The 26,445-nt window shown below is 39.9% G+C and overlaps 2 protein-coding genes across 4 annotated transcripts; one reads left to right on the top strand and one right to left on the bottom strand.

The window, feature by feature from the left end:
• Positions 1–1,964: 1,964 nt before the first annotated feature.
• LOC137969486 (uncharacterized) lies at positions 1,965–18,284 on the top strand. 3 transcript variants are annotated; one of them, XM_068815740.1, is made up of 13 exons: positions 1,965–2,066; positions 2,201–2,243; positions 5,113–5,238; positions 7,671–8,318; positions 9,596–10,073; positions 10,201–10,320; positions 12,184–12,246; positions 13,314–13,382; positions 14,725–14,766; positions 14,892–14,945; positions 15,948–15,989; positions 16,591–16,650; positions 18,146–18,284. In XM_068815740.1, the coding sequence occupies exons 3-13, from the start codon at positions 5,175–5,177 to the stop codon at positions 18,153–18,155; spliced, it is 1,650 nt and encodes a 549-aa protein (XP_068671841.1). In that variant the 5' UTR covers positions 1,965–2,066; positions 2,201–2,243; positions 5,113–5,174; the 3' UTR covers positions 18,156–18,284. The 3 variants fall into 3 exon arrangements, with proteins under 3 accessions (XP_068671841.1, XP_068671842.1, XP_068671843.1); XM_068815741.1 differs by having other exon boundaries at positions 2,003–2,066; positions 5,116–5,238; XM_068815742.1 differs by lacking the exons at positions 1,965–2,066; positions 2,201–2,243 and having other exon boundaries at positions 4,834–5,238; positions 13,317–13,382.
• LOC137969487 (inactive serine/threonine-protein kinase 19-like) lies at positions 18,249–26,395 on the bottom strand. The gene is made up of 8 exons (XM_068815743.1): positions 26,243–26,395; positions 25,827–25,978; positions 24,886–25,024; positions 23,765–23,861; positions 21,600–21,697; positions 19,680–19,738; positions 18,843–18,931; positions 18,249–18,748 (listed from the first exon to the last, which is right to left on the bottom strand). Exons 1-8 carry the CDS (start codon positions 26,331–26,333, stop codon positions 18,676–18,678), a joined length of 798 nt encoding a protein of 265 aa, XP_068671844.1. The 5' UTR covers positions 26,334–26,395; the 3' UTR covers positions 18,249–18,675.
• Positions 26,396–26,445: the final 50 nt, after the last annotated feature.

The following is a 26,445-nucleotide window of genomic DNA, read 5'->3' as shown; positions in this document are numbered from 1 at the left end:
GTTCTCCTTAAGACCTCAAATTTGACTATTTCACGTTGTTGTTTTGCTGACGACGGCGAAGAAATGGACAAAAGTGAAAAACGCACGTGCAAGGCGTGCAAAGCTATTGTTTTTGAACACTAACTATGCAAATTTGTAACGTTCTCGTTGCCGTCGCCGTTGTCGTTGCTTAAGTTCCCTAACAACTAGGGAGCTTACGAATCGAGGACGACGACGGCTACGAGGAGTTCATTTAAAAATACGAGTTCGCGTTATTCATATCACTACGAACTATTTCATGTCGTTTTGCGTTAAAAATGTGTAGTAACTGTCGAGGACTTAAACTGGTTTGAGTGGGTTGGAAGCGTAGAGAGAGAACTGAAAATTCATCGTCATGTGCTAACGTCCTCCACAGAACCTTGAATTTGGTCATTTCACGTCGTCATTTAGGAGATGACGGCAAAGAAATGTACCAAAATGTAAAACGCACGTGCAGAGCCATTGTTTTTGCTTACTAAACCTATCTTTTTGTAGCGTCGTCGTTGCCGTCGGCGTCGTCGTTTCGTAAGCTCCCTAGTTTGTAGTTTTGTGGCGTCCTCGATGACAACCGCATTCCCTATTGTCATGTGAGATAACATCCCCATAATACTACTAATACTACCCCATACTATTGTTTTGCGCATACGTTCTGCGCATCTCGATATACTCGGGTTTCCTATCGGTGATGCTTACTAATACAGGGATATTTTTGCGCGGTTTAAAACTATCCGGAGAAAGTAGATCTTAGTAAGTACTCTTAGTATCCAAAAAGAAAATTGGGGGTAACCATACATTTTTGAGAGATAACTAAGCTTCAATTTGAGAAAGAACGCAATACATTGCTTTGTATTTTAATGTTGTTTACAAATATTACTCACGAATTATCTTTGGAAAATGCGTGGTTACCCCCAATTTTCTTTTCGGATTTCAATAACACTGGCTACATTTCCTGCGTAATCATAAACCGGGGAAAAAACATATTTGAAATAACGTTGAATTAACAGCATTAAGATGTAAGTGCCCGTGATCCCAGATAATCATGTAACGAAATGTTTCATGTAATAGCAATGTAATGGTACCAAATAAAACAACAGTAATTGTTAGCAAGATGCATTCATTAACGTGGCGTAATAAGTTACCATGGCAACAAAACACCCGGCCATCCAAACAAACTGCATTATATCACTCAGGAGAAAATAAACAAACAAAGTGTGTGAGGCTTTTTTCACAGTTCTCAATAGTTTTCCCGTGGCGTCCAAGTGAGTGGCGTCATACGAAAAATTCTTATTGCCGAACTTTACCATGGGTTTTCTCAAGAACCAATTAGAATATGGAAAAAGCCTCAAACCATTTGTTAGTTTATTATCTCCTGAATGATATATTGCAGTTTGTTTGGATGCCAGTGTTAACGCAAGGGTTATTATCTCAGCGGAGCAGACAAGGTCGATTTCACGATTCTGACATAAAACTCGTGGAAGATAAAGGCATTTTCAAATACTATGACGCCACTGATGCTGGGAGCTGGTCATTTGGAAGTCCTGAATTTTTCAGTCTTCCCTACGCAATTGCTAAAATTGCGTTCATAAGTGGAGAATCATAGCTTCACTTGTTTATTGGTGTTATATTTGTAAATTCAATCCTTCCAAATAGTGAGTCTACTGAGTTTATTGAAAGTTTTGAGATTATTTTGAGCCGCCTTAAGGTTTCCTCAAGAGAAAGAAAACAAAATGGATGATTTTATCACTTCACCATGTTATACTCATGATAAAATATGGGCTAAGGGAAAATTAGATAAACGTAACGAGGATCCGGGTGTAATTTAAAGAGATTAAAGAGTGAAGGAAATGTGGTTTTAAACTTAATAGCCCAAAAACGAAAATTAGGACCTGCAAATTATCCGTATAAGGCGGAACGTAGTAGCGCGAGAGAATGAGGAAACATTATTTAAAAACCGATGGCCGGATTTTGCCTCAAAAGGAAAAGACCCTCCTATATTTCTTTCACTTGCTTTTCGCGATCTCGTCAAAGTCACGTGAAATTCTTAAAGGGTAAGACAATTTAATGAATCCGTTCATCTCGGGGCGAAGAAACCTCGGGGAAGAAACACATTATCACTCGTAAAAAGAGAGAATGTTTTTGTCCAGTCAGCAAACTGACAAATTTCTTTATTTCTCTTTTAAAGGATTTCAATGGATTGGTGGACCGTGCTAAAGTTGAACTCGTTGGTGAGTCAGCATTTTTATCGCTCGAAATTCCGCGTTGATCACATAGCGGCTTAGATTTTCGTCATAGGGGATGGTCTTCTGCGCCACACTGAACCGGGGGATGTAAGGAGTTCTATTAATGGCCCAGTATTGTGTAATACATTTTTACCGTATTTATCTCCGTAACGTTATTTTTCGGTGAGGGTAAATACTAAAACTGTTTATTAGTCGGCTAGAGCATGCTGCTAGTTTACATCACGTCGCGTGCTATTGGGAATACCGCCGACACGTAATTATAAATGAAGGCTCAACCTTGTTTCCTCGATGCCAAAGACATGTCAAATGAGCTAACAAATGGTTTGGTCTGTTCTACGACCCACAAAGCCATTCGCGGTAGTTCCAATCTAAAAGACGTTAATTAGTGAAGTTTCGAAACTGGTCGTTCCGCAAACACAAAATGAAAAGGGTATCAAATGATTTAGCAAATATCTTAGAATCAAGATAGAATCAGAGGAGTTATCAATGAACAGGACATTCTGTTGCTCCATAGACAAAAGAACATTTACGAACCTTTTCAGATAAAGACAAAATGATACTTGATCAAACACGGATCAAACACTGGGAAACGATCTTCGATCGTCTTGTCTTGACTTTAGACCGGAGTCTGATATCGATATCGTCCTGAAACTGAGCTTGTAACTTCCTCTCTGGATGATTTCCGGGTCAGTATTGTTATGATTGCGGAGAAAAGTCACGAAATGACAACATCAATCACGCTCCTTAATGGCCACCGTTAGCAGAATTTACGCAGTGAGTCGTGAAGTGAGGCAAAAGTTAATGGCATCAATAATCTCGAGGTGCGTTATGTAGGCCGTTCCAGTATTTTGTGCAGTGAGCACGACTACAAGAGTTTTCCAGGCCTGCAAGGAGACCTAGAAACAGTACGCCAGAGACTGGAAAGGTGGGGGGTGGGACGACATCAAAGTGAACGTACCAGACGCTGAGGGAACCAAGATTATTGTCACGACGACCTTATTTTTGAAGTATTAGAAGATAAGACCCAACCCGATGTGATCCTTGCGGAAAATGAGATCCACAAGGACTCCTCAAGTGAACTTGAGACAACTATCCAGCTAGATGGAAAGTACACGAAGTCCATAATTGCAACTGCGGAATCCAAGATGTCTATGGAAGTTGCTTCTAAGATTGGGGGCTCGATAGATATTTTTACTGCCTCGATCCGTCTCGATCCGTCAACTACTTCAAGACAGGGAAGAACACAATCAGAAAAGAAATCGGTGGATTTCAGTAAAGAAGGTCCCTGCTAAAAAGCAAACGTTGTAAAAATGACTGCAGTGGTAAAAAAACGCAGGATGCGTCTTACTTTACCGTGTGGTATCGAGGAACCATTCCTTATGAATAACCAAGCTACTTCTAGACCGAGTATATCAGTACTACCAAGGGACGGAATCACGTATACGCGACTCTCATTGTGGATATTGGAACTGCCCCATAGTGCTGTTCGAAACTTTTCCCTAAATTGTATTCCCTAAAGTACAACTAGCGTGACTAGTCAGTATGCCATTTTTGAATGAGAGAAGCTCAAATTTCCCTTGAAAGGAAGGTGAAACATGACCAGGCGCCAATAAATAAATAGGTCAATCATTGCTTCTTTTTCTAGATCTTTTTAATGAGGCATGTCTAAGTAACTGAATTACCCTGAGAAGTAATGCCTCAAGAACTTGGCATGATTGCACCGATTAAAAGGTTTATAGTCGTTTCAAAGCTCTTTGTTTACAAGTGCGCACAATGAGGGGAGCATTGGGGGTATTTAACAAACCGAAAACCGCAGGCAAAGCCGGCTATCAAAACCGGTTTTTAAAACCCTAATCGAACTTCGAACTAGAGTCTGAGTCAGGAGGCTAATTCGTGATATTGGAGTAACGTTGTAGAGGGTGTTCTCATACCGGTCACTTATAACTAACAAACCTCAACCGTAAAACCGAAAAACGCCGGAATACCAATTCCGAAAAGCCGCAACAGATACCAAACAACCGCGAAACCGAGCTAAAAAAAAAAAAAAAACCGCCAAAACTGCAAAAAAGAGAAAATCCCAATCGGTAGGTAGTAAACAGCTGTTCCATCCTTTTGTGTTAGGACCCAAAAGGGCGTGCTCAGAGGTTTTGGGTTGCACAGACAAACTCGTGGCCCGCGCCCCGACCACGGGGTGACGCACTTCCCACAAGGGAAAGTAATCTCTGTCGGACCAGTGACCACCTCCTCAATTCTTGTAATTCTCTCTGCACAAACTCAATAATCTTCAGCTTGCCTTTGAGGCGGCAGCTCTCGACGAATCGACTCAGTCACAGCTGTATTGAACAATCCTCCATCACAGAGGATTATCCACGTTCTATTCTTTTTTTAATCCACTTTCTTTCGTCGCCTTGTTCTTGATATTTATACCCAACTTGTCCCTTTAAATTGTTTTATTTCCTTGGTTTTTGATCATATTTCATCGGTTTCCGTCAACTTTTGATAAAAACGACATTTATCAAAACGCTCTCAAAGAACATGTAAAATAATATTAGTTGAACTAAAGCACAGGCAAGAATGGCAAAGATTTGGCATTGTAACTTCTAACTTAAAGAAACCGTTTCTTAGGTTTTCTTTTTAGTTCATACGACTGGGCGTCCTGTACAATAATTATCATCTCCTTCCGTGTTGAACACAATGGATTCTTAAAAACCGGTCTGGAACAAGTTTGTGCCCGCTGTTTTATTTTGAGATAAGCCCTACACTGCGACGTCAGGGTCACATAATCCTAAACGTTTATCCCGGACCCATTGTTCATAGGGACCTCCATCTCTATTCATTCCTGTTTATCTTATAGCAGGTCTGACACACTCAATAATTTGAAGATTTTCATCCATCCCGAAAAAAAGGCGCAACCACATGAAGATCTGTCCTAGCTCAATGCTTCTATTGGTGGCTTCAGTGAGCTGTCTTGCTGCAAAAGGTACGTGTCCAAGCTTGCTATCCTCTTTAATTTCATATTAAACGCTTCAAATCGACACGCATAATAAATGATTGACCATTGTAGAAACGTTGTAATAAATGCTTATCTTTTAAAGTTTATGTCAGTCGTATCGCTGACGAATTAGGAAAACTTTTGTCGTTTTTTTCCACTTTATTTAGTTCCATGCTTTTCAAGAGGACATTATATTAGCTCACACACAACAAAAGTAATTTTGAAAATTGAGTGCATTTTTAACTCGTTTTGCTTATATTTGCGTCAAATGCAGAAAGAATCAGTACTAACTTCTCGTTAAATATTCTAACCCTTGCGGTATCTCTTGCAGCTTATGATTTGTTGCTTAATTTTTAGGGCACTGAGACAAAAAAGAAAAACGTGCCGGTCGTTAACATTCCGAACAAAGCTATCCTGTTGCGGTGAAAAAATAAATTCGAACCGTATTGTGAGTGCGTGTCGCGAATCGAAAAAACTGAATAACTTTACCGACAAAATAGCACAAATGTATGAAATGTATAAATCTTTATTGCACTGGGAAATATCAGGTAAGTGGCACGAGCTTTCTGAAACGCAAATCTGACACATTGCTGACATTGGAAACGGTACGTGCTAGTCATTAGAGAGCTTAAGCAACGACAACGGCGACGGCAACGAGAACGTCACAAATTTGCATATTTAGTAGGCAAAAATAATAGCTTTGTACGCTCTGCACGTGCGTTTTTCACTTTTGTCCATTTCGTTGCCGTCGTCAGCAAAACAACAACGTGAAATAGCCAAGTTTTTGGTTTTATGAAGAACGTAAGGACTTGGGGATAAATTTTCATTTTCTCTCCTAAAATGGAGTGCCGTTCCGACTGGTGTCATCTTTGAGGAATACCCTTGTCATATTAAAAACGTTGAAATAGTCACGAAGCGATTAAAATAACGCAAATTTATATTTTGAGATGACGTTCTTGTTGCCGTCGCCGTTGTCGTTGCTTAAGCTCCCTATTGTTAGGGTATCACTTATCACATCGCGATAAGCCCAGCTAACACATGTTCTGAATTATTTTTGCCCCAGTTCAAGCTGAATAAATCCGCCAAGGGGATCTTTAGGTAATACTGTCTGCCGAAACCCCTGAAATGAAAAAAACTTTGAAAAGGAGGATTGAATAGAGAAATACTATTATTTGAAAGGCTATTCCATTATTATTAGCTTTAAATCCTGAAAAGGAAAACATTGGCGAAAAAAAGAAAAACTGACTGAGAAAAACATCATCCTGCGGTGTCAATAGTGTGGGAACCGATTGAAACAGTTACAGCCATTCTAAGCTTGTTTAAGGTCTTCATTTACACACACGAACGTGTTTTTTAAATAATCTTCTTAGTCTTCTAACTTGTAATCCATAGCATTCCCGAAGTTTATTTCAAAACTTATGTAATTACGGCACGAGAATAATGGTTCTTTTCGTACGCTATAAATCGCAGACTGAGGTCTCCCGGTTTCAAAGGACGATACGTTGAGGTCCTCTCTCAAAATTAACGATTCCATTTTCGCGACCTCAGGTGACTCAGATATCCACTGTTGAATAAAGATATCATTCGACTCGCTCTTGAAATCACTGGAGCATGTTTACTTTTGTGGATTATTATCTGAAACACCTTTTACGGCCTTAAAGTCGAGACTAAAGAGAACATATCAGTTTTGACACAAAACAGAACCATTCACAGAATTATTTGCTGCAAACAGTTTTAGGGGTGATATTAAACTTTTTGAGGGACTGATACAACGTGGGAGTTTTCTATCATTTACACCGCGGGAAGAAAACGTCACTTTTGACAATTAAGCTCCCCACAACGAATCTGCTCTGTTTTAGGGAGGGTACGGTCACGAAAATAGCTTGAGATGACGTCAGAGCCTCATGACAGCAAACAGTGACGCAAATACCTCTACTATTTTTGGTTTTTGAGGGCACTATGACGTTTCTTGTGAGCCAATTTTGAGGATGCGGAAAATGTTTTTGAAAACAATTTTGTTTCCCGAACCAATTTCGTTTCCTAGTTTAGCATACTAAAAATAAACGTATTCCTCAGTAATGTTCCCAGACATTATCGTATAAACTCTTGTTCTTAGGCCATCGTAGCTTGATTAAGAAAATAACACAAACAGCGGTGATAAACATTGTATTCCAACGCATTTTTTATAGAACTTGACGTTTCGTATGCTAGTCCACATACATTTTAAAAAGTGACCGTCAAGTTCTATAAAAAATGCGTTGGAATACAATGTTTATCACCGCTGTTTGTTTAGCTCCTAGACATGCTCCGAGTATAATCGAAGAGGAATTTGTATACAAGGTAATATATCAGTTGGAATCCGTTTGTTGATAAAGAAGGGCTCTGGTAACTAGTTTCATTCTTTTTTTTTACTGTTTCAGTCGTGGATAGTTCCATTCTATGGCCGAAAGGTCGATATGGATTGCTTATGCCAAAGTCAAGTTGTCCCAGCTCGATAGGCTTTGCGTGGGTGTCAGGATACCTCTACCAGGACTTGGAAAATGATAAAGGCCGAACAATGGCTTCCAAAAACGCACATTTCCGGGGTTGGATTTCCAACGACGTAGAGCGTCACTTTTGCATAAAGAACAACACCTCGACCATTTTTGACGCCAACAGAACAAATTGGCCCGCGGGACAATACTGCATCTATCAGAAAGGGTCAAAGTGTCCCGTGGGTATGCAAAGTGGTTCAGTTTTGTGGGATGACGAAAATGGTATCAATGGAACGAACAAGAACAATAATTCCGGCTTGCTTCCGACTGGAGTGTACAATCAGGATACCCAAATATTCTTCTGTTGTCAAATAAATGGATCCTACGATAAGCCAATACAGTTACCAACACAGAAACCTTTCTATCTGATGGCTTTGAAATCACAGTGCCAACAAGTCCTCAACACTGTTCACACAATGGAGCATATATCATACGATACTGAAAATCATGATAATCATGATAGACTGAGTCGTCCAGTCCCGTATGGAGCTGACTGGTCAACGGCACGCGTAATACATTATTGTTACTACCGGGGTAAGGCATCCTTTTTTTTTCGGTGAAGAACAAGTTACGTGATCCTGTCATATCACAAAAATATGAAAACAAATGAGGCTTCAAACTCCAGGAAAAAACTTTTCAAGACACACAAGCTTTCGATTCCATGACGGGATCTTCATCAGTTTCATCAATTCTTTCGTGATAGAATCGAACTGTTATGCGTCTTAAAAAGATTTTTTTTTCCTGAAGTCTAATTTCTCGTTTATGTTCAAATCCCTTTTTTGTGTGTTTTAAATTAATCATCTATTACGGAGGCATAGAAAAGTTAAGAGCTTGAACACTGAAAAATGCATTATTTTTTTTCTTCACTGACCATCCCACCGGTAAATATGATATCATAATTTTTATCACAATGATCAGCATCATTAACGGCTTCCTTTGTTATCATCAGCATCCTTATTTTCCTTTTTTATCTTCATCTTCATTAACCATTATCAAAACCTCTTTATTTCGACTATCGTCATTGACATATTATTATTGATTTGCTCTCCTGATAATTCATATATAGATTTACCCAAGCCTAAAAGCGGAGCTCCCGGTTTATTTATTCTTAAAACAAGTTAACCTAGCTTGAGCCTGCGATCCAACCGAAAACCGGTACCTGGTTAGAGGTCAACTTTAAAAAACAACTGACCGGCGATGAGCTCTAAACTTGAGCCCGTAATATCGTCACGTAGTACCGGTCAGCGGATACCTTGGTGTCTATTGACCATGACATGGATGTCCAAAATCAAAGATGTACGCTGTAAACGGGTGCCATTTTGGGCGTATTGATTATTATTATTATTATTATTATTATTATTATTATTATTATTATTATTATTGCGAGGGAGCTTCATGCTGCCTGACGCAAACAAGGCAACTCCACTCCCTCTCGCGTCTCTTCACGCGTGGCGCTTACAGGTAGCAATATTACGAAACCGATGTTCATGTGGCCTGTGCCGTGACAAGCGTATTTTCGGAAGGGGGGGGGGGGGGAGGTGCGTTGTAAGTTGATCTTACTGCTTTATCGACGAAGAATAATTATTAACCTGAAAGGAATACGGAATTAGAATTTTTTTTCGCTTCCCCTCCACTCTTGTTATTTCATCTCTGTGTGAGAAGGAATGATATCAAAATGTAAACCAGCTAATAAACCTTGTCACAGTTTCCGAGGCTATTTTGAAAAACCAAAACTGAGCTATCTTGGTGAGCAAAATTATCTCAAAGTATAGTTACCTTTACACTGACTTGTTTTTTATCTTATTTGATAGCGGACGTAAACCCTACCACCGACGAAGCCTCAACTGCCAATTATGGTGACTCGACCACGATGATGATGTCATCGTCGTCGTCATCATCATCATCATCATCATCGCCGTCGTCTTCGTCGTCGTTACCAGCAATAACAAAAGCAACAGTAAAATCGAAAACAGACTTCGGCATAATTCGCACTAGCCAGGGCCCTTTACCAACAACAAGGCCATTACTCACAAATCAGGAGGAGGCAACATTTTCTCCAGTTGCTAAGACGTCTACAAGAGCAACAACTTTGATACTCGAAACGGAGATAGCGACCAAAGTCACCCTTCGGAGGAACAACAGACTCACGACAACTGGAGAAGGCATAAATGATGTAGAAAGTGACGGTGATGACACATGGCTGACAAGATCGATCATTGTTGGCGCTGTGGTTTCCTTTCTCGTTGTAGCGGCAGTCGTAGCAACAGTGTTTTGCTTTCGCAGAAAAAGGTACGATAGCGTGTCATCAATGAAGAAAAAACTAAAAATGTAAAAAGCCGTTTATGGGTGTACATAGAGGGCTAAACACAGGTTACAATCCATTTTTATTCTTCGTCAGTAATGTGTTCTTTTGTAGTGCAAGAACGAGAAGAAAAAGTGACCAAGACAGACTCCATGTCGCGTTTACAATCCCTGTGAAGAAGGTCACAGGGATAACAAACATCTGTGTGAAGGAGGAGGAGGTGTGTCAAGAAAGGTGGGCAAAACAAAATGTAATTTAGTGACTTGCGAATAATTGTCTCGAAACCTCTATTCCCACGAGCATTCTTTCCCGTCTCTGCATGTACGTGTGTATCTAAGGATATGACTTTCTGTGACTTTCTGTTGGCTTCAACAGTTTGCCCCCCTCCTCCCCCACCCCCCTTTCAACCGGGTTGAAACATGTTGACTCGAAGTTGAATGAGTTTAAAAGCGTTTAAACTTTGCTTCAACAACCATTCAACATTTCTTTTGTGATCGCGAATGTTGAATGAAATTGAAGCAGTTTGCCCCCCTCTTTCAACATTAGGGAGCTTAAGCAACGACAACAGCGACGGCAGCGAGAACGTCACGAATTTGCATATTTAGTGGGTAAAAACAATAGCTTTGCACGCCCTGCACGTGCGTTTTTCGCTTTTGTCCATTTCTTTGCTGTCGTCAGCCAAACAACAACGTGAAATAGCCAAGTTTTTGGTTTTATGAAGAACGTCAGCACTTGAGGATAAATTTTCATTTTCTCTCCTAAAATGGAGTGCCGTTCCGACTGGTGTCATCTTTGAGGAATTACCACACCCTTGTCATATTAAAAACGTTGAAATAGTCACGAAGCGATTAAAATAATGCAAATTTATATTTTGAGATGACGTTCTCGTTGCCGTCGCCGTTGTCGTTGCTTAAGCTCCCTATTGTTGGGTGTGCGCGTGCGAACTAATCGGTCTCTCAATGACGATGTTACCATGTCCGTATCCATAGCAACCGCGGTTGCAGCCTTGGACTGAACGCAAGTCCTCTCGTCGGCTTTGTTGAATTTGTTGAACCGTTTGCCCATCCCAGCAGTCATCATCGTTAAAAAAAAAATCGAGCGATGTTGAAGGAAATGTTGAAGCCGCTTGCCCGGGCACAAGAGAATCTCTTGCCGGGCCTTAACACCCACAGAATTACTCGAGGGACAAGGGGGAGTGCAGTAAATAAGTACAGAAAATTGTAACTCCAACAATTGTACCCTGTGAAGTCCAAATTAGTAGGTATGGCAACCACCGCATCAAATGGCCTACAGTACGTTTGTTTCAGTTTTGGTTAGATTAACTAATGTTTATTCCTCAAAGGAGTTAAGAAACTAAGGTCAAACTTGCGAACGAGAAATGATTAAATGGCTGACGTTTCGAGCGTCAGCCCTTTGTCAGAGTGAATTGAATGCATTTAATCTTTTCACAGTAACAATTCGACCTTAAGCTTTATGAATTCGTCTTCCTTTATTTATTTCCCACTGCCAACGCAGTTCCACGTTTTTTTCAACTAAACACTTAATAAGTGCGCCTGGTTTTCAGTAGCGGCGCAAGCGTATACTCAAGCACAAGAGAGCTTATTTCACCATGAAAACGTCCTGGCGCAAGCATAAGTAGAAGGATCAAAATTTTATCTTTTCCTTGTGCTTGCGTTTTTGCGTGCGTTCGCTTTTGCGTTGTGTGAAAAAGGGGGTGTAACGCTAGCATAACGCAAGCTGTGATGTTCGTCCAATGAAGAAGACCAGCCCCAGATTCCACTCTCGCAGCGCTGCGTTGTAAGAGAGAAACTGGAACTTGTGTGTCTTTTTCTCTGCGTTGTGTGCTTGTCCTTGCATTAAGGTTCGTTTTCACTTGTTGAAACGAATCTCTTGTGTTTGGGTTTATGCTTGAACTTGTGGTTGTGTCGCTAGTGAAAACAAGGCATAAATGAAACGAATCTAAGTCATTTTTAGGGAATGACTTGATCTTAAAAGCAGAGGTACAGCACTTTCTTTGTATTTGATAAGTGACCCATTGAAATTGCTTGATCTCTTTTCATATAAAATCCTAAAAGTAATCTAAATATGACTTTTTAGTGCTAGTGAACGTTACAGTGTCATCAACAAGATCGAAAAAATTAACGTTCTCTACGGACGCGGGTAAGTTCAGGTTTCTTACAAGTTCCTTACATTAAACACTTAAAATGGCCTTGCCAAAAAAACAGCATCCCGCTCCGGCTTTAAATCTCGAGAGTCCCTCTTTCTTAGCCGGGGTCGGGAGCCCATTTCAGGAGCCCATGTCACAGCTTTTTTACAGACCAATCTATTTTTAGACTACCTTTTCCGTAGAAAACAAAGACAGTTCCGGTTCGGTGACATTATGACGTCATGTTAGTTTCTTGAGATTGGTCATCAGGCTCCTGCGGGAGTCTCATTCACGGGAAATTCAATCTAAAAATAAATCGGTCTGTGAAAACGTTGTGACAGGAATAAAGGGCTGTTGTTCGCTCCTAGTCGTGGGCTCCTGCCGGAGAACAATGCTATGAATTTTCACTGAGAAAGGTTGAGGACAACGGCAATGAGATCGCCACTAAAAAATTAAAATTGAAAATAGGTGAAAAGGTGAACGAAACCAACAGCTCTGCACGCCTAGCAAGTACCTTTTGTATTTTGGTACAGAAGATCTATTGTTTTCGACCACCGACATGGCGCACAGATGTAAGGTAAAAACCGCAGATGGTCCCATATCCACTTCAACGCCACACGGGAAACAAAAGAAAGGGAAATTCTGAAGGAACCCATGCATGACTCTCTTATTCGCGTTTCATACAATAGGGCCGTTTAAACGAGAGAAAATAAGCCGCGGCTTACACAAGACGCGAACAACCCGTATAAATGGTACAAAATCTATGTTCACGGCTTTCTCAATACAAGCCGCGGCTTATCCTGGCGTTGGAGTTTATATTCGTATAAATAGTTCCTTTCGCGTATTATGTATACGCCGCGGCCAGAGTAAGCCGCGGCTTATTTTCTCTCGTATAAACGGCCCTAATGTGTTAGAGAGACTGAATGCGAGGTGTTTTACAAACGAAATAATTAAGGTTAACATTGTTTTGTTAAATTTCTTGTTTGCTTGTTCAAAAAGATTGGCTTGCAAGAAAATGGGCATAAACCAAACTTTTGCCCACTTCCTGACATTTCTTACAATTGTTTCATAATCCAACATGCAGGGAAAGTTTTAGAGGACCAAGCTCACCTGGTCTTGAAGAGACTGAAAACCCACTTTACGTAGGCAGGTAATGTTTTTAGTCTGGGAGGGGGTAACCATGCATGCGTCCAGAATAGACCATTTTCGAATTCTCACGGCTGGACTGGATCTAGCATGAAATGGAGGCTAATGCGGGCAAATTAATTTGTGTGTGAAAGGATTTGCCCGCATTTGCCTCCATTTCATGCTAGATCCAGTCCAGCCGTGAGAATTCGAAAATGGTCTACTTACGGTAAGAAAATGAAGAAAACGAGGCTATTTTTAGTTTTCATAGCGGCCTCATGCCGTTATAAAACAATAGCCGTGATGAAAGGAATGACACCAACAAATAATAATAATATTATTGCTTATAGCGCGCAAATTAACATTCGAATATGATCAAATGCGCGTTACACCTAAGATACCTGAAAACTATAAACAAAATGCTATAAGAAAAACTATATACATCATATAAAAGCTAAAATACATCATAAAAACTAATTAACAACAACAGTCGTGCTGCGTGCTGCATATTTAGCAAGTTCCTTTGTCGCCCTTTGTAAAACAAGCCTATTCGATTGCATATGGATAACCGTTTCCGCCCCTGTCTTTTAGTTTCTTGAAAGTGTTGTTCTTAAGACAACCTCCCCTATCCCCGTTGGCGTGTAATCCCAGCAATAAAAATTTATGCTTATAAATATATAGGCTTCTCCTTAGATTGAGAATGCCCTTCTCCCGTCTGGATGGAAGAATCAGACTTGACTCGCTAATATGTGATTAAAAACTGCTTTCTTCAACCACCAAAATGGTTTTCTTACACTTTCTTACACCTACAAAGAATGTTTCGACCAATCAGGAAGCCTATCGCTGTCTTTCTCAAGTAGATGTTAGCTCTTCTATTCTGACCTGCCGTAAACCCTTTGCGAATAAAACGTTTTGTTCCAAGTATTTTCATATCGTTTAAATGTGAATGCTACATTATAATGAAAATACAATACACAAAGAATCTTCACCCCGGGAGATTTAAGTTGAGCACAAGAATGAGTTAGCCAATTTAGTCTATTGTATGAATAGATGGTTTTCACCTGACGTCACAGAAGCCATGTGGGTGCACAGAACAATAGAGAAAAGTCTTTTTGGAATTTGACGCCATTATAATGCAATTTATGAGCAATAATTTGCTCTTGTTTTGTGCAACAACATGGCCGTCTCATCACGTGATTGAAAACCATCTATAGGGTTGACTGAATCGAGTCGAGTGATTTTCTTGTTATTGGCTAGTGGTCGAACCGATGAAGATTTCACCTTGTCACTTTTACGTTAGAGTATATGAATGGAAACATATTTTTAAGGTTGTTCTCGAATATTATATTTTTTTACGTTCATTTCAGTAAAGGCACCATTATTAGAAGCGATAACCCACTATACATAAGGTGAGCTTACTTCGTGGACAACAAACAAAGGAGTCTGATGGGGAGTAGAAATGTATGTTTTTTTGCCATATAATTACACTTACAATTTAGCCCTACTTATATGATTTGTCTCTTTGACTCGACAGTTATGGTACCAATTCACCTGACCAAGAAGTGGACAATCCACTTTATACTAGAAGGTCAGTTTCTAAAGTAGCGTTCCTTGCAGTTATTTTAAGGGGAGTCCACAAACGTGAATGGTAGTTGGGAGAGAAATGTTTAGCTCAGGACAAATACATTTTTCCATAAGCCATTAATTAATTAAAGTGAACTTTACCGTGACAGACGAACATGCGCCAACGTGTTTCAAAAAGTGGCTTACTACGAAGTTTACGACGAAATGCTTTGGGGCATTTCCTTGTTATGTAACTTGGGTTTTTCTCTTTCTGGGCGGGGCCAGTCTGGATTTGACTTTATCGTTTGTTTGTGGAACAAACATTCTTTTTTCAGGAGGGATGTCCGTTTGCACCCGTTGCATAGTTCAGTACTCAGTTACCACTGAGGCCTATGAATAAAATCGAGCCTGGAGTTGACCTTGCTTTGGCACAAACTTCATTGCTTCCTCATGTTATTTTAATGCCAACGGGTTTCTACTTACATGAGAAAAGACGTGCGGTTTGTATCGAAACAAGGTCAACTCCAGCTTCGCTTTTATTCAAAGGCCTGGTAACTGAGCACAGAACTGTAATCGACGCGATTTTTTACCGCGATATCGCAATAAGGGTTTCGAAGCTGCTTAGATCACTTGACGCAGTTTTGCTGCCAATTTTAAGGTGCATCCAAATTGCAGTATATTGCGGCAACTTTAGTGATGTTGTGTTACAGCAATTGACCTCGTATTCTCGGTATTGGATTGGAACTAGCTCGCAATGGAGGCTAATGCGGGGGAATCTTTTCAAATGCAAATACGAATATGGTTTATTAGCATTTTCAGTCTCAGTGTAGTTTTTGCCCGCTTTTGACCGAAGACGGGGTGGAAAAGGCGTAGAAGACGTGAAAAAAGGAGGCCGGCCTTGAAAAACTGTGTTTTTGTAAAATAAAATAAAAACTCAATTCGACCTTGAAACGCATTAATCAGGTCCTCGAAGTCTTTCCATTCCAACAAAAGGATTCAACTTGTCTATTTTTAATTCCAATTTCAGCGTTGAGGCTGCCGGTGATATTGATGACTCATTGTACGAAAGGTAACTTCAATGTCTCTCTAATTATAAATGAAGGCGTGCAATTTTACGTCAAAAATGCACAGAACGAGATCATCCGTCTGGAATAAAGGTCATCCCACACTGCACTGACCTGCTCAGCTCCACTTTTCTAACGCTGAAAACGTAGACCTACAATTTCTAGTTATCGCGTTTGGTGTGAACAGGGTATTAATTTCAGTTATGTAAATAACGCAAGTCAAAATATCATTTTAGGATGGTACACTTGAGAGTAGAGCGCGGTCGAAACGCGCAGCGCCCAATTTTTTTGGTTACTAATTCATACTCAACAAACGTGTAATTGTCTTATTAACAGTTCTGCTACAAAAATAATGCCTTTTAAGCTTTGTTATGGTAGATGATGAGCAACAAAATCCCTTATTTAACTTTTAAATGACGGAACAAAATTTTCAATCTGAAATCCTTATTAAAATCTTTATATTAAATTTCAACCTTATACATCCCATCAGAGGTCTCTTGTATCTGTACAGATCCTCGCACATGAGCCCATTTACAAATTAATGGGGCTTAAGGCAATTAAAACTACAGGAATGCATTATACATTGATCAAAGTCTCCTTTTTCAGCCTCTACGAAAGGTTAAAGGGAGCAGAAGAAGATGACAGCGACCAACCAGTTTACGAAAAGTAATATGCCACATATTTCCATGCCAAACAGAGCGGTTTACAATTGTGTGACGGAAAGATCTCACAACTGATTCGGTTTCCCCTCACTGCGCATAGAGATTGGCTTAGAATAGGCCATTTCCGAGTTCAAGTCTGCCTACTCTTCAAAGCGAGTCTAAGTGCGAAGTTTTTGTGATGGTAATTAGTTCTACTTTACATATGAATGAAAACTAATTTTCATAAGAAAAACTTCGCACTTAGACTCGTTTTGAAAAGGAGGCAGACATCAACTCGGAAATGGCCTATTCTTCTTGGCTGCACTCCTTTTCCCGCGCTTGGCGCTTGCTTCATGTATTTGCTTTGCGTTGATTGGTTCGTTTCAATATCTGCGTTTATTTTGATTCGTCTAAGGAATCAACTCGGATTGAAAACCGCTCTAAATTACTCAGATTGTCGTCTCAAAATTCTGGACAAGCTAAATATAATTTACTTGGACCGAAGATGTTGCAATCCTAAGTGGTTTTGATTCAAGTACTGCGCATTTCACAAACACACGGAACTCTGAAGATCAACTTTTAATCAACGGTTTCGCTTTTCATAGAAATACCACCGTAAAGACCTGAATTTGAAAGCTGACGTTTGGAGATTAGCCCTACGTCAATTCGCTCTGAATGGCGAAACGGCAGCTTTCGAATTCCTTTAATTAACGTGCTCATTTTACCATATCAACCCAATGGTAACCCATTTCTGTATTTCTAATCACTTTCCCACCGACGCAGCACCACAGTTTTTTTTTTAACGAAAACCTTTAGTTTTCGCTCTTCACAGCTGCCAATCGTGTTTAGAGAGACTCTTGGCTGGCCGTTACAAATATAAATCGACAAAATGATCGAAATCAACCAATCACAACGCTGAATGGGACCCATTGAGCCATTCCCCGAGTTATTGAAAGGCGCAATAAGATCTTCGGGTGGTAGAGAAAAATCAACACGAGCTCCGCATTTTCAATTCCATTTTGGTAGTAAATATGATTTGTTAATAATAAAGTTCCGATACAACGCGTGCTCTGATTGGTTAAAACAGCGTGATTTACAAAAGTAAAGCTGAAGATGCCGAATGCGTGAGGAAATTATCAAATTCAAGTTCTTTCACTAAGCCTCCCCTATGATCTGTTGCGTTGTAAAGCACTTGAAAAGCGGATAGAGCATTCAAGAAGTAGGGAAAACACTCGACTGCGTCTCGTGTTCTGTCCGCTTCCTGTGTTCTTAACAACAGAACAGATCATTAATTCTGTCAGTCTTCCTTGGGACATTTCTCGCCTTCATTGCGTACAACGCTAATCTTTCAGCTCGCCTGTGGTGAAGTTCTGTTACTGTATATTTATATATTTTTCTATAGTTCGCAGCAAAATATATTGTACCTTTATCCGTTATAAATTAATGCATTGAACATTAAATAGCACGAAAAAAACAAGTGAGTGCAATACAAACTCACTTTTGATTCCACATTTTTTTAGGATGGTCTAAAGGGGGAAGAAGTGGACAACTTCGAACACCAAGATGAGTGGTATTCAGAACAGACGAATTTGCGTACAGAGAAAAAATAAATAAATCAAAGGGTTGTCATCTTGGCTTATTCATGATGTTGTACAAAGATTAATTGACAATCGTTTTCTTACTGAAGAAGCATTTTGATCGAAGCCTGGTCTGTCCTACCGAAAAAGTAACAAAGAGAAACTGAACTGAGATTTGGCTCAGCGAAATGTCGCACAGAAACGTCCGCATAAATGTAATTGCCCTCATATGAGCGCATCACAATTCCACAAAGAATTCAGTGATTATGTGAGATCTTAGAAGGCCTAATTAACCGGGCTAAAATGCGCACGGCGTTATGTTGACGTTAAATACGAAACCCCCAACATTTCCTCGTTTTGTTTAAATATACATCTTGTTTGAATAAAAGAAAAGATCATGAAGTCTATGACAAATAGAGGATTGAAAAGAATTCAAAAGAATTGAATTAAATGTGCATCCGTTGTTGACCATGTCATCTGTTGGATCTCGCTTTGCTGTCTGACTTAATATCCAGTCTAAGTAATCTTCCAGAAGTGGTCTCCACACTAAAAGCAAAAAAAGTAAGAAGGAATTTAACACCTCATTGGTGAGACTTTCTCTGTCGTTGACATTTGTCGAAGAAAGTATTACAGCGGTTACCTTTTCACAATTTCCGCCCCAATTATGTCGTATGTGTGGTAAGCAATGCCAAGTTTGGAATGGGAGTCAAAATTCCGGCGCAGAAGCTCCTGTTGATTAAACAAAATGACAAAGTCTCTTCTCGTTTTCGGAGAATGGCAACCCGACTGATTTTTGAGAATGATTTTGCACAAAGGTGCGATCAACATGGGCCCCTTTCAATCTTTAAGACGTCTTTTATACATCACCTTTGAACACTAGAAAATAGCCATTTCATTCAAGCCTGCTTTCAATTGAGCTTCAAATATAAATGCATTGGTTTGACGCGAATGCATGTAGAGTTTGTTCCAAAAATCTCCCCACCAATCAGAGCCAAAACCAAACTAAACGAGAAGTGATTTGCTCACTCGTGTTTCCCCGACACTGCGCAGACGATCAGTTGAATTCGGCATTTTACTAGCTCGCATATTTCCACGATTAGCGCCGACGTTCACTTGAATTCTATGATCGTTCACTAAAATGTGTCGCTGTTGGCACTGGCGTCCTTTTAAAGTAGATCAGCGTCTTGCACTTCCGCGCACTTAGCGCCACCGTTCATTTGAATTACGTGGGTCGCACCAACGAATTTGTCCACGCAAAGCACCAGCATTCATATGAACTATACGACTTTCAAACGGCCTACGGCTTAGCAAAGGTGTTCATTTAAATTCCGCGACTTGCTAGCGCAACCATTTTCCGAACTTAGCGGCTTTAACTGAATTATTTTTGCTTTCTTCTTATAGGGCAAATTACTATCAAATTTGTTTATGTTTTCATTTTACCGGAAAAAAAACTTTATAAAAAGTGGCCTCTTCTTACCCTCTCAAGAATCTCGCGATACTTCCTTTGCCTGATCATTTGAATCAGCGCTTTTCGCCCTTAAAATAAGAAAAGAAAATTAAAGAAGGCGGAAAAAACGCTACAGTCTCGGTCACAAATGTTGTAACACAGACGGCAATTTCTCCCCCCCCGTTGATGCTTATAGGTTGGAGTGCAAAAACCAACCGGTAAATGCAACATTGATGGGAGGGAGGAGGAGGAGGAGAAGTGCCTTATTTACAGCTTTGATGCGCTGCACTTGCTGTTCAAGCGAAGTGTTACAACTATTTATGACCGAGATTGTAGCTGCCAAAGGCTTTTAAATTCCTTCTAAATTTCATAGTCCATTCTTTATCATTTCACTTGTGCCTTACTTGATTTCACTTCTGACGACAATAGGTGCAGTTACACACACCATGGTAAATGCCATTTCCCATGGTAAACTTTCCCGCGGTACCTCACACGTGGGTTTTAATATACCGTGTCAACCAGCGGTCACAGGTTACGAAGATTACCGAAGTAAAAAGAAATCTCACGCAATTCATTGTTGGGAAACTTAATCTCAACTTCATCAGCATCGTGATTGGCTCTTGTACCTCTGGCATCAAAACACCCTTCCAACTTACCACGTTAACTGGTGTGATAGCCGCTTCGTCTGATCTTTTTCACGTATCCATGGAATTTACCACGGGAAATTTACCCTGGGAAATGTCAGTCACACGCACTAAATGCAGTTTCCCCGTGCATGCTGCGGTAAAAGTTCCCCGTGTGACCACACCTAATACCTAAGTGAAACATCTTTGCAGTGTAAATGAAGCAACTTAACGCAGTTGTAAAGAAGCCTAAAAAATTCTAGCCTAAATTATAATAATCAGCACAATTTCTAAAGCGCCCTATTCACAACTGAGCTCTAAGTCGCCTAACGATAAAAGGCAAAAAGTTCAAACAAAAATATATCGAAGTACAGCAAGATCACCCGGTGAGCGAGGAATGTAAGAAATACATGAAAGATACTGGAAACTATAGGAAAATCCGAGCCCCAGATGGGAGTTTTATCTTTCATATATTTCTCACATTACTCGTTTGGGTGGTTGGTTGGTTGCATCTCTGATATGCCTTAATGTGACTGCATGATGCAGCTAGCGAATAAGCCTAAATGTCACTCTGCCATGCAGTTAAGAGTCATATATGGTTAAAATTTTGACTATGTGACTGCGTGATAAAGTCGTAGTCCATAACCACATTTCACCCTTGCTAGTCAAAGAGTCTCCAGTAGCCCAGTGGTCAGAGCATCGGTACTTGATCACGGCGGGTCGTGGGTTCAAACCCATCTGGGCCTCGGATTTTCCGAGTTCCCATTTGACGATGCATAATATCTTTAAAGTACAACAAGGACCAAACATTATTAAAAAGATAAGCGAAATACGACTCAAAATGCTACACAAATCTTTGGTAGTTTTCCCATGGCCTGATGTCAGAGCAGCGACCTTTTGTGTCCCAGCTCTGAACAATGTGATAATTGGGAGCTTTAGCTGAGACGACGTTGACAAAAAAACGACAACACCAGAAAGCAAATCAATGTAAAGCGCAAAAACAATAGATCTTCTCTCTCTGCGACTGCGGTTTCAGTACAATTTGGTAGATTCCCTAGCAATTCTTTTCTAACAGCGACGCCAGATAGACTAATTCGAGCTTCGGTTGAGAAAAGGCGTCCGACGACGAATTTCAAACTGTCTCTCCAAAATTCCACGCCATGGATAGTTGATAAACATTTTTACGTCAAGAACGACTTGAAATAGTTGATCACAACAACGCGACGTTATAATTTCAGACAACGTTCTGGCAGCCGTCGTCCTCGTCTGGTGAGTAAAAAAACGCAATGATGTATTAATAATTATGGGATTGTTCTGACGAAGTTACCATTTGAGAAGTTTCTCATGAAGACGCCAGCACCTGGAATAGACAGCCACCAACTGCCAACATCTCTGGTAGTGAGAATCCCAGAGTTGACCAAATGCCTTCAAAATTCAATGAAAAATGTCTCTTCAGTAGCATTATACACACTGCACTGCAAACTGAGTACGATGAGCACGATCAATCAATTTAATCTCCTTGGTTTGGCTGCGCTATCTTTTGCACGCCAACCTGAAGATCATTTTGGAAAAGCCTGTACCCGTTACCCTGCTTTTAAGCTTTATTTTTGATAAGAAACAAAACACTGAAACGGAAGCCAAAGACTGAAACCACTCTAGCCTTACAGCAAGGTCCTCGTAACAGGCGTGCAAAGGTAACAATTCCCTCTGGCCGAATTGTGAACCAAACCAAACGCAAGCAACTTCGCTGCACACCAACTGTTAGAACGACTTTTATATGACCTTGAGAAAGTGTTCGCAATTTGTTTCACGGACCAATGTTTGGCAAGATTAAAACAAAGCTTCTCCTTATTCCCGCCAAGGAAACTCCTAATATGGCATATGGGTAGTAAACAGTTCAATTGCCCAATCACATTACTGCATTTCAAATGACGTCAAAGCAAAATGTTGATCTCTTTCCAGAAAGTTCCATGGAGAGATGACGTTGTTTGCATCCACGTTCGCTAAGCCAATGAAAATTAGCACTCGTTTGTTTTTCTTCGATAAGCCAATTAATTGTTAAATAATTATAATAATATAAACTTATATAGCGCTTATAAAGCGCTTTACAACTTTAAAGGTAATAAATTAAGGGCCAGCGTAAGATCGGGAACGAACGTTCGCTATACAGTACTTGACCAAGGTTGGCTGATGGTACTACAAGCAGATTCTTTGTTGCAGAATGTAGCGTTCTTGATGGTAGGTAAGGTTGCAATATGTCAGTCATGTACTGAGGGGCAAGATCATTAAGGGTCTTAAATGTGATAAGCAGTATCTTGAACTCAATGCGTTTGTAGACGTCTCATGTTTTGCATTTTTCTTTACGTTCTGTTGTTTTTCCGTTTATTTTTCCAGGTCATACATGTACGAAAGTCGCTCTACACACTGTTATGCACAATCGTCGACTACATGTATCATTCACTTGTTGAAATTTTGCCCACCAATCGATGATATTTTTCTCACAACCTATTCTGCGATACAAAAATTCTTTAAAAACTGGAAAACAAATCAGTCTGTGACTTCATCTTGTAGATAGATCCCTAGCTCAGCCCTGGGATGAATAGCTGCCAATTTTGCTATCTTAATTTACACAACTTGTGCTGCCCTCAAAAATCAAAATTGCCAGGAGTTAAATAAACGTATATGCTTTGTGTCGATGGCATTTGACTTGAATTGTCAGGATAGGGACACTTCAAAACTTGGGGCAACAGTCCTGACCAATAATAATAATAAGAAGAATACCAACTTTATTCATTTAATTCAATGAAAGGGAAGGATACCAGAGGTTATCCCTATCGAGGGAATTTGCCCGCAGCCAGATGTAATTGACTGAGAGTCGATTTTGATGAGGGAGGAAAACCGGAGTACCCAGCGGAAAACCCTCGGATTGAGATCGACTGACACGAGGCCAGGTTTGAACCCGGGTCACAGAGGTGAGAGGCACAGTTGATAACTGCTTAACCAACCTTACCCCCCAAGGGTTTCCATCCACACCTCATTAAATGGTAGTTTCTGTCACAAAACTACCCAACTGTCAATTTATAGCTTTGTGCTCACTTTCAAATTTAGTACAGGCCATTCTGGTTGAAAAACATCTAAATTCACTCAAAAGCTATGTTCCCATTAACCCTTTAACTCCCAGTGGCCACTTATAAATTTTACTCTGTCTAACGCCAGACAATTTTACTTGTCAATTCTCGGTTTTCACATGACGTCACGACCGCCATGTTGTTGCCCCTAAACAAAGAAAAGGCGGCCATGTTGGTGCCACAACCAAATCCTCCGGGAATTTAACTCTATTATTACGCAAACGCTTCCTTTTGTTTTCATTGAAAAACATGGCTGTTGATCAGCAATAGGGGGCCCCTCGGGCCTTAAAGGGTTAATTAACAAAGAAATGCAGTCATACTGTTTAGTACGTGAATAAAATTAATAGCAACGAACGTTACTCACGTGATCTCTTCCTCGCTGAGTTTAAATTTAACTGATGCATCTCTCTTGCTTATGCTGACATTGGTGTGATAAGGCAGGACATTGCCGACAAACTTGTCTAGAAATTGTTTTAAAATAATTATGAAATTAATTCTCTTTATTTGAACACCAGAAGTGGCAACTGAAATGAAAGTTAGGTCCAGGTATGAACAGGATTCAAATCTATGACTGTGTAAAAAAAAAATGACTGTGTGATTGCATTACTCTGGCTCCACCATCTGAACTATCAAGCCGGCTGGTAGCTGCAGTGGGTTCATAAAGGGCCAGGCGCTGGGTAAATTGACTGGCTGAGCACACTCTTTTGCTACGACTTTGCCCAGCTGTTTTTATCTTTTCTGCTTAATTTATTACATCAAAGGCATACATAAAAATGCCCAGCTGCAAAACACTGATGACCTCCTGAGCAAAATCTTTATGAAACCTTTGAAGCTGGTCAATAATTATTGCAATATCACTGTAACTTGCTTGTTTAACAGCAATAATCTTTCTTAACTTTCATTTCAAACTTGTCTAGGTGAAAGGAAAATTTATCCTTAAAAGAAATCAAAGCTAGACTGAATCAAAGACGTTCATCTCAAGAAGTAATCTGAATCTTAATGGTAATGCACCCAGCCATTTGAAATCAACTTCGGGAGTCACTCTTATATTAATGCGCCATTTCCGAGTTGCTGTTTCTCGGTTTCGAAGTGAGTCTTGGTGCTCAACTATTGTAGGGGAAATGAGTTTGATTTGCATAATACCAGTAATTCGCAACTCATTTCCATTTGAATGGTTGTGCACCAGGACTCGCTTTGCAACTGAGGCATGCAGCAACTCGGAAATGGGCTATTGGGGAATGAAAATGACAAGAAATACATGAGTTCTATCATGGGCACCCAAAATGGAACAAAGTTCGACCTCCACACCTAAGGTTTGTGTTCAGTAAGAACACTTCACATTAATTTTGTACTCATCACAGTGGTATTCTCACTGATTTAAAGGTTTCTATTTAAAACCTCTGGGCAAAAACTATTGAGATCTGAACTAAATTACCCTACATCAAACACAAATTATATGTTAACAATACTGATACATGTACAAACCTATTGTAAGAAGAACATTGGGATCAGAAACCCTCTTCTTAATGTGAGTTATGAAATCGTCAGTCAGCACAACACCAAATTCATCGGATCCTGATGTTAGTTTGAAGAGGCAAATTTTGTTCTCCTCCCAAAGATTATTCTGAAAATAAGACAACTTGTGCATTAACCTTCTCTCTAACTATCACAAGCAATAATAATAATTATTATTAGTATATACTTGTGTGGAACGACGCTATGCACTAAGGAAGGAGGGAGACAGGAAGCCACAGCTCAATTCAGTAATTAAAAGGACTGTGTCAATTAAGCAAGCAAGAATATCGCTAGAAAGTTATGTTCAATCTAGTGATCAGGGAGAACTGTTGCAAGCTGTCAAGAGGGAAGGAGTTGCAAATCAAGAAAAAGCTGCCACCTTCAAAGTAAGGAAAAAGACTAAAAATATTCAAGAATGGAAAGAAAAGCCATTGTATGGACAATTTCCAAGCCAGACTGAAGATCAAAAAAACGAGTTCATGCACCTGTTTGAAAGATGAGATGTCCCCATTAACCCTTTGACGTCCAAACCGACCTAAACTGGCCAGACTTAGTATTTTACTGTCTAACGCCAAACAATTTTTACTCGTCAATGGGGAACCCCTGGGAGTCAATGGGTTAAGAGAGAAATGGGGCTGCCTATGACATTTTGAAATTCATCTAACATCATTATCGAGTCAAAATGATAAGTGAGAAATGTATAAATAATAAATAAAACAATAGATCAATGGCAGAAGTCTGAATGACTCCATTTGTGCTATTAACTCTTCGTTTGAATGAACATTCCTCCAGTCATTGATCTCTATACATGTATCATCCCAGAGATTACCCCTTCCAGCCTGGTCTTCTGACTACCATCGGTGGGACTAAAAGGTTCAAAACTTCATGTTGTCTATGAAAGGATAAGTTACCAATTGTCTGTCAACCAAAGTCTTGTCTTTCACCACACAGTATATCTGGTGTTTCAAAATGATAGCAGGTATCTTTCCTTCAAACTTGTTCAATGGAACAATTGACTTCAGAAACAATATGGCAGCTTTTGTATCATTAGGAACTTCAAAATCTGTTACGAAGCAAGAAAAATATGAAAACATGATGGTAAATCGATATCACGAATGTTATTGATATTCACAATGAAATATATTAACGGTCACACAGTTGGTATAACCTCCCTGAAGGTAGTCTAAGATATTGCGAAAAGAATGGAGGATACAGTCCTTCACAGTGGAGTACTAATCAAACAACTAGATTTACCAGTCGTGTACATTGATCAATTCTGACAAAACAAACTGCTTTAAAAGGTGAAAACGTTAGGTAGGAAGCTCACCAAATTCGCTTTTATTCGAATCGGTGCAAGAACGTTTAAGGGGGCTGGGGTTCTCTGGGGAAGAATCTGCTCGAGTCCTTTTGGAAGTCATCAATCCGTATCAATCATCCAACATTCTTACTGTCCGCCATTGCTTGCAGTTAAGGGTAATTACATTACACACATCTTATTATTGTGAAACCCCGCTGGTGACAAGTCGCGCG

Source organism: Montipora foliosa, chromosome 9 (assembly GCF_036669935.1).
Source record: "Montipora foliosa isolate CH-2021 chromosome 9, ASM3666993v2, whole genome shotgun sequence".
NCBI classification, from domain to species: Eukaryota; Metazoa; Cnidaria; class Anthozoa; order Scleractinia; family Acroporidae; genus Montipora; species Montipora foliosa.
Note: the sequence above shows the minus strand (reverse complement) of the source record. Positions and strands in the feature narration are given on the sequence as shown.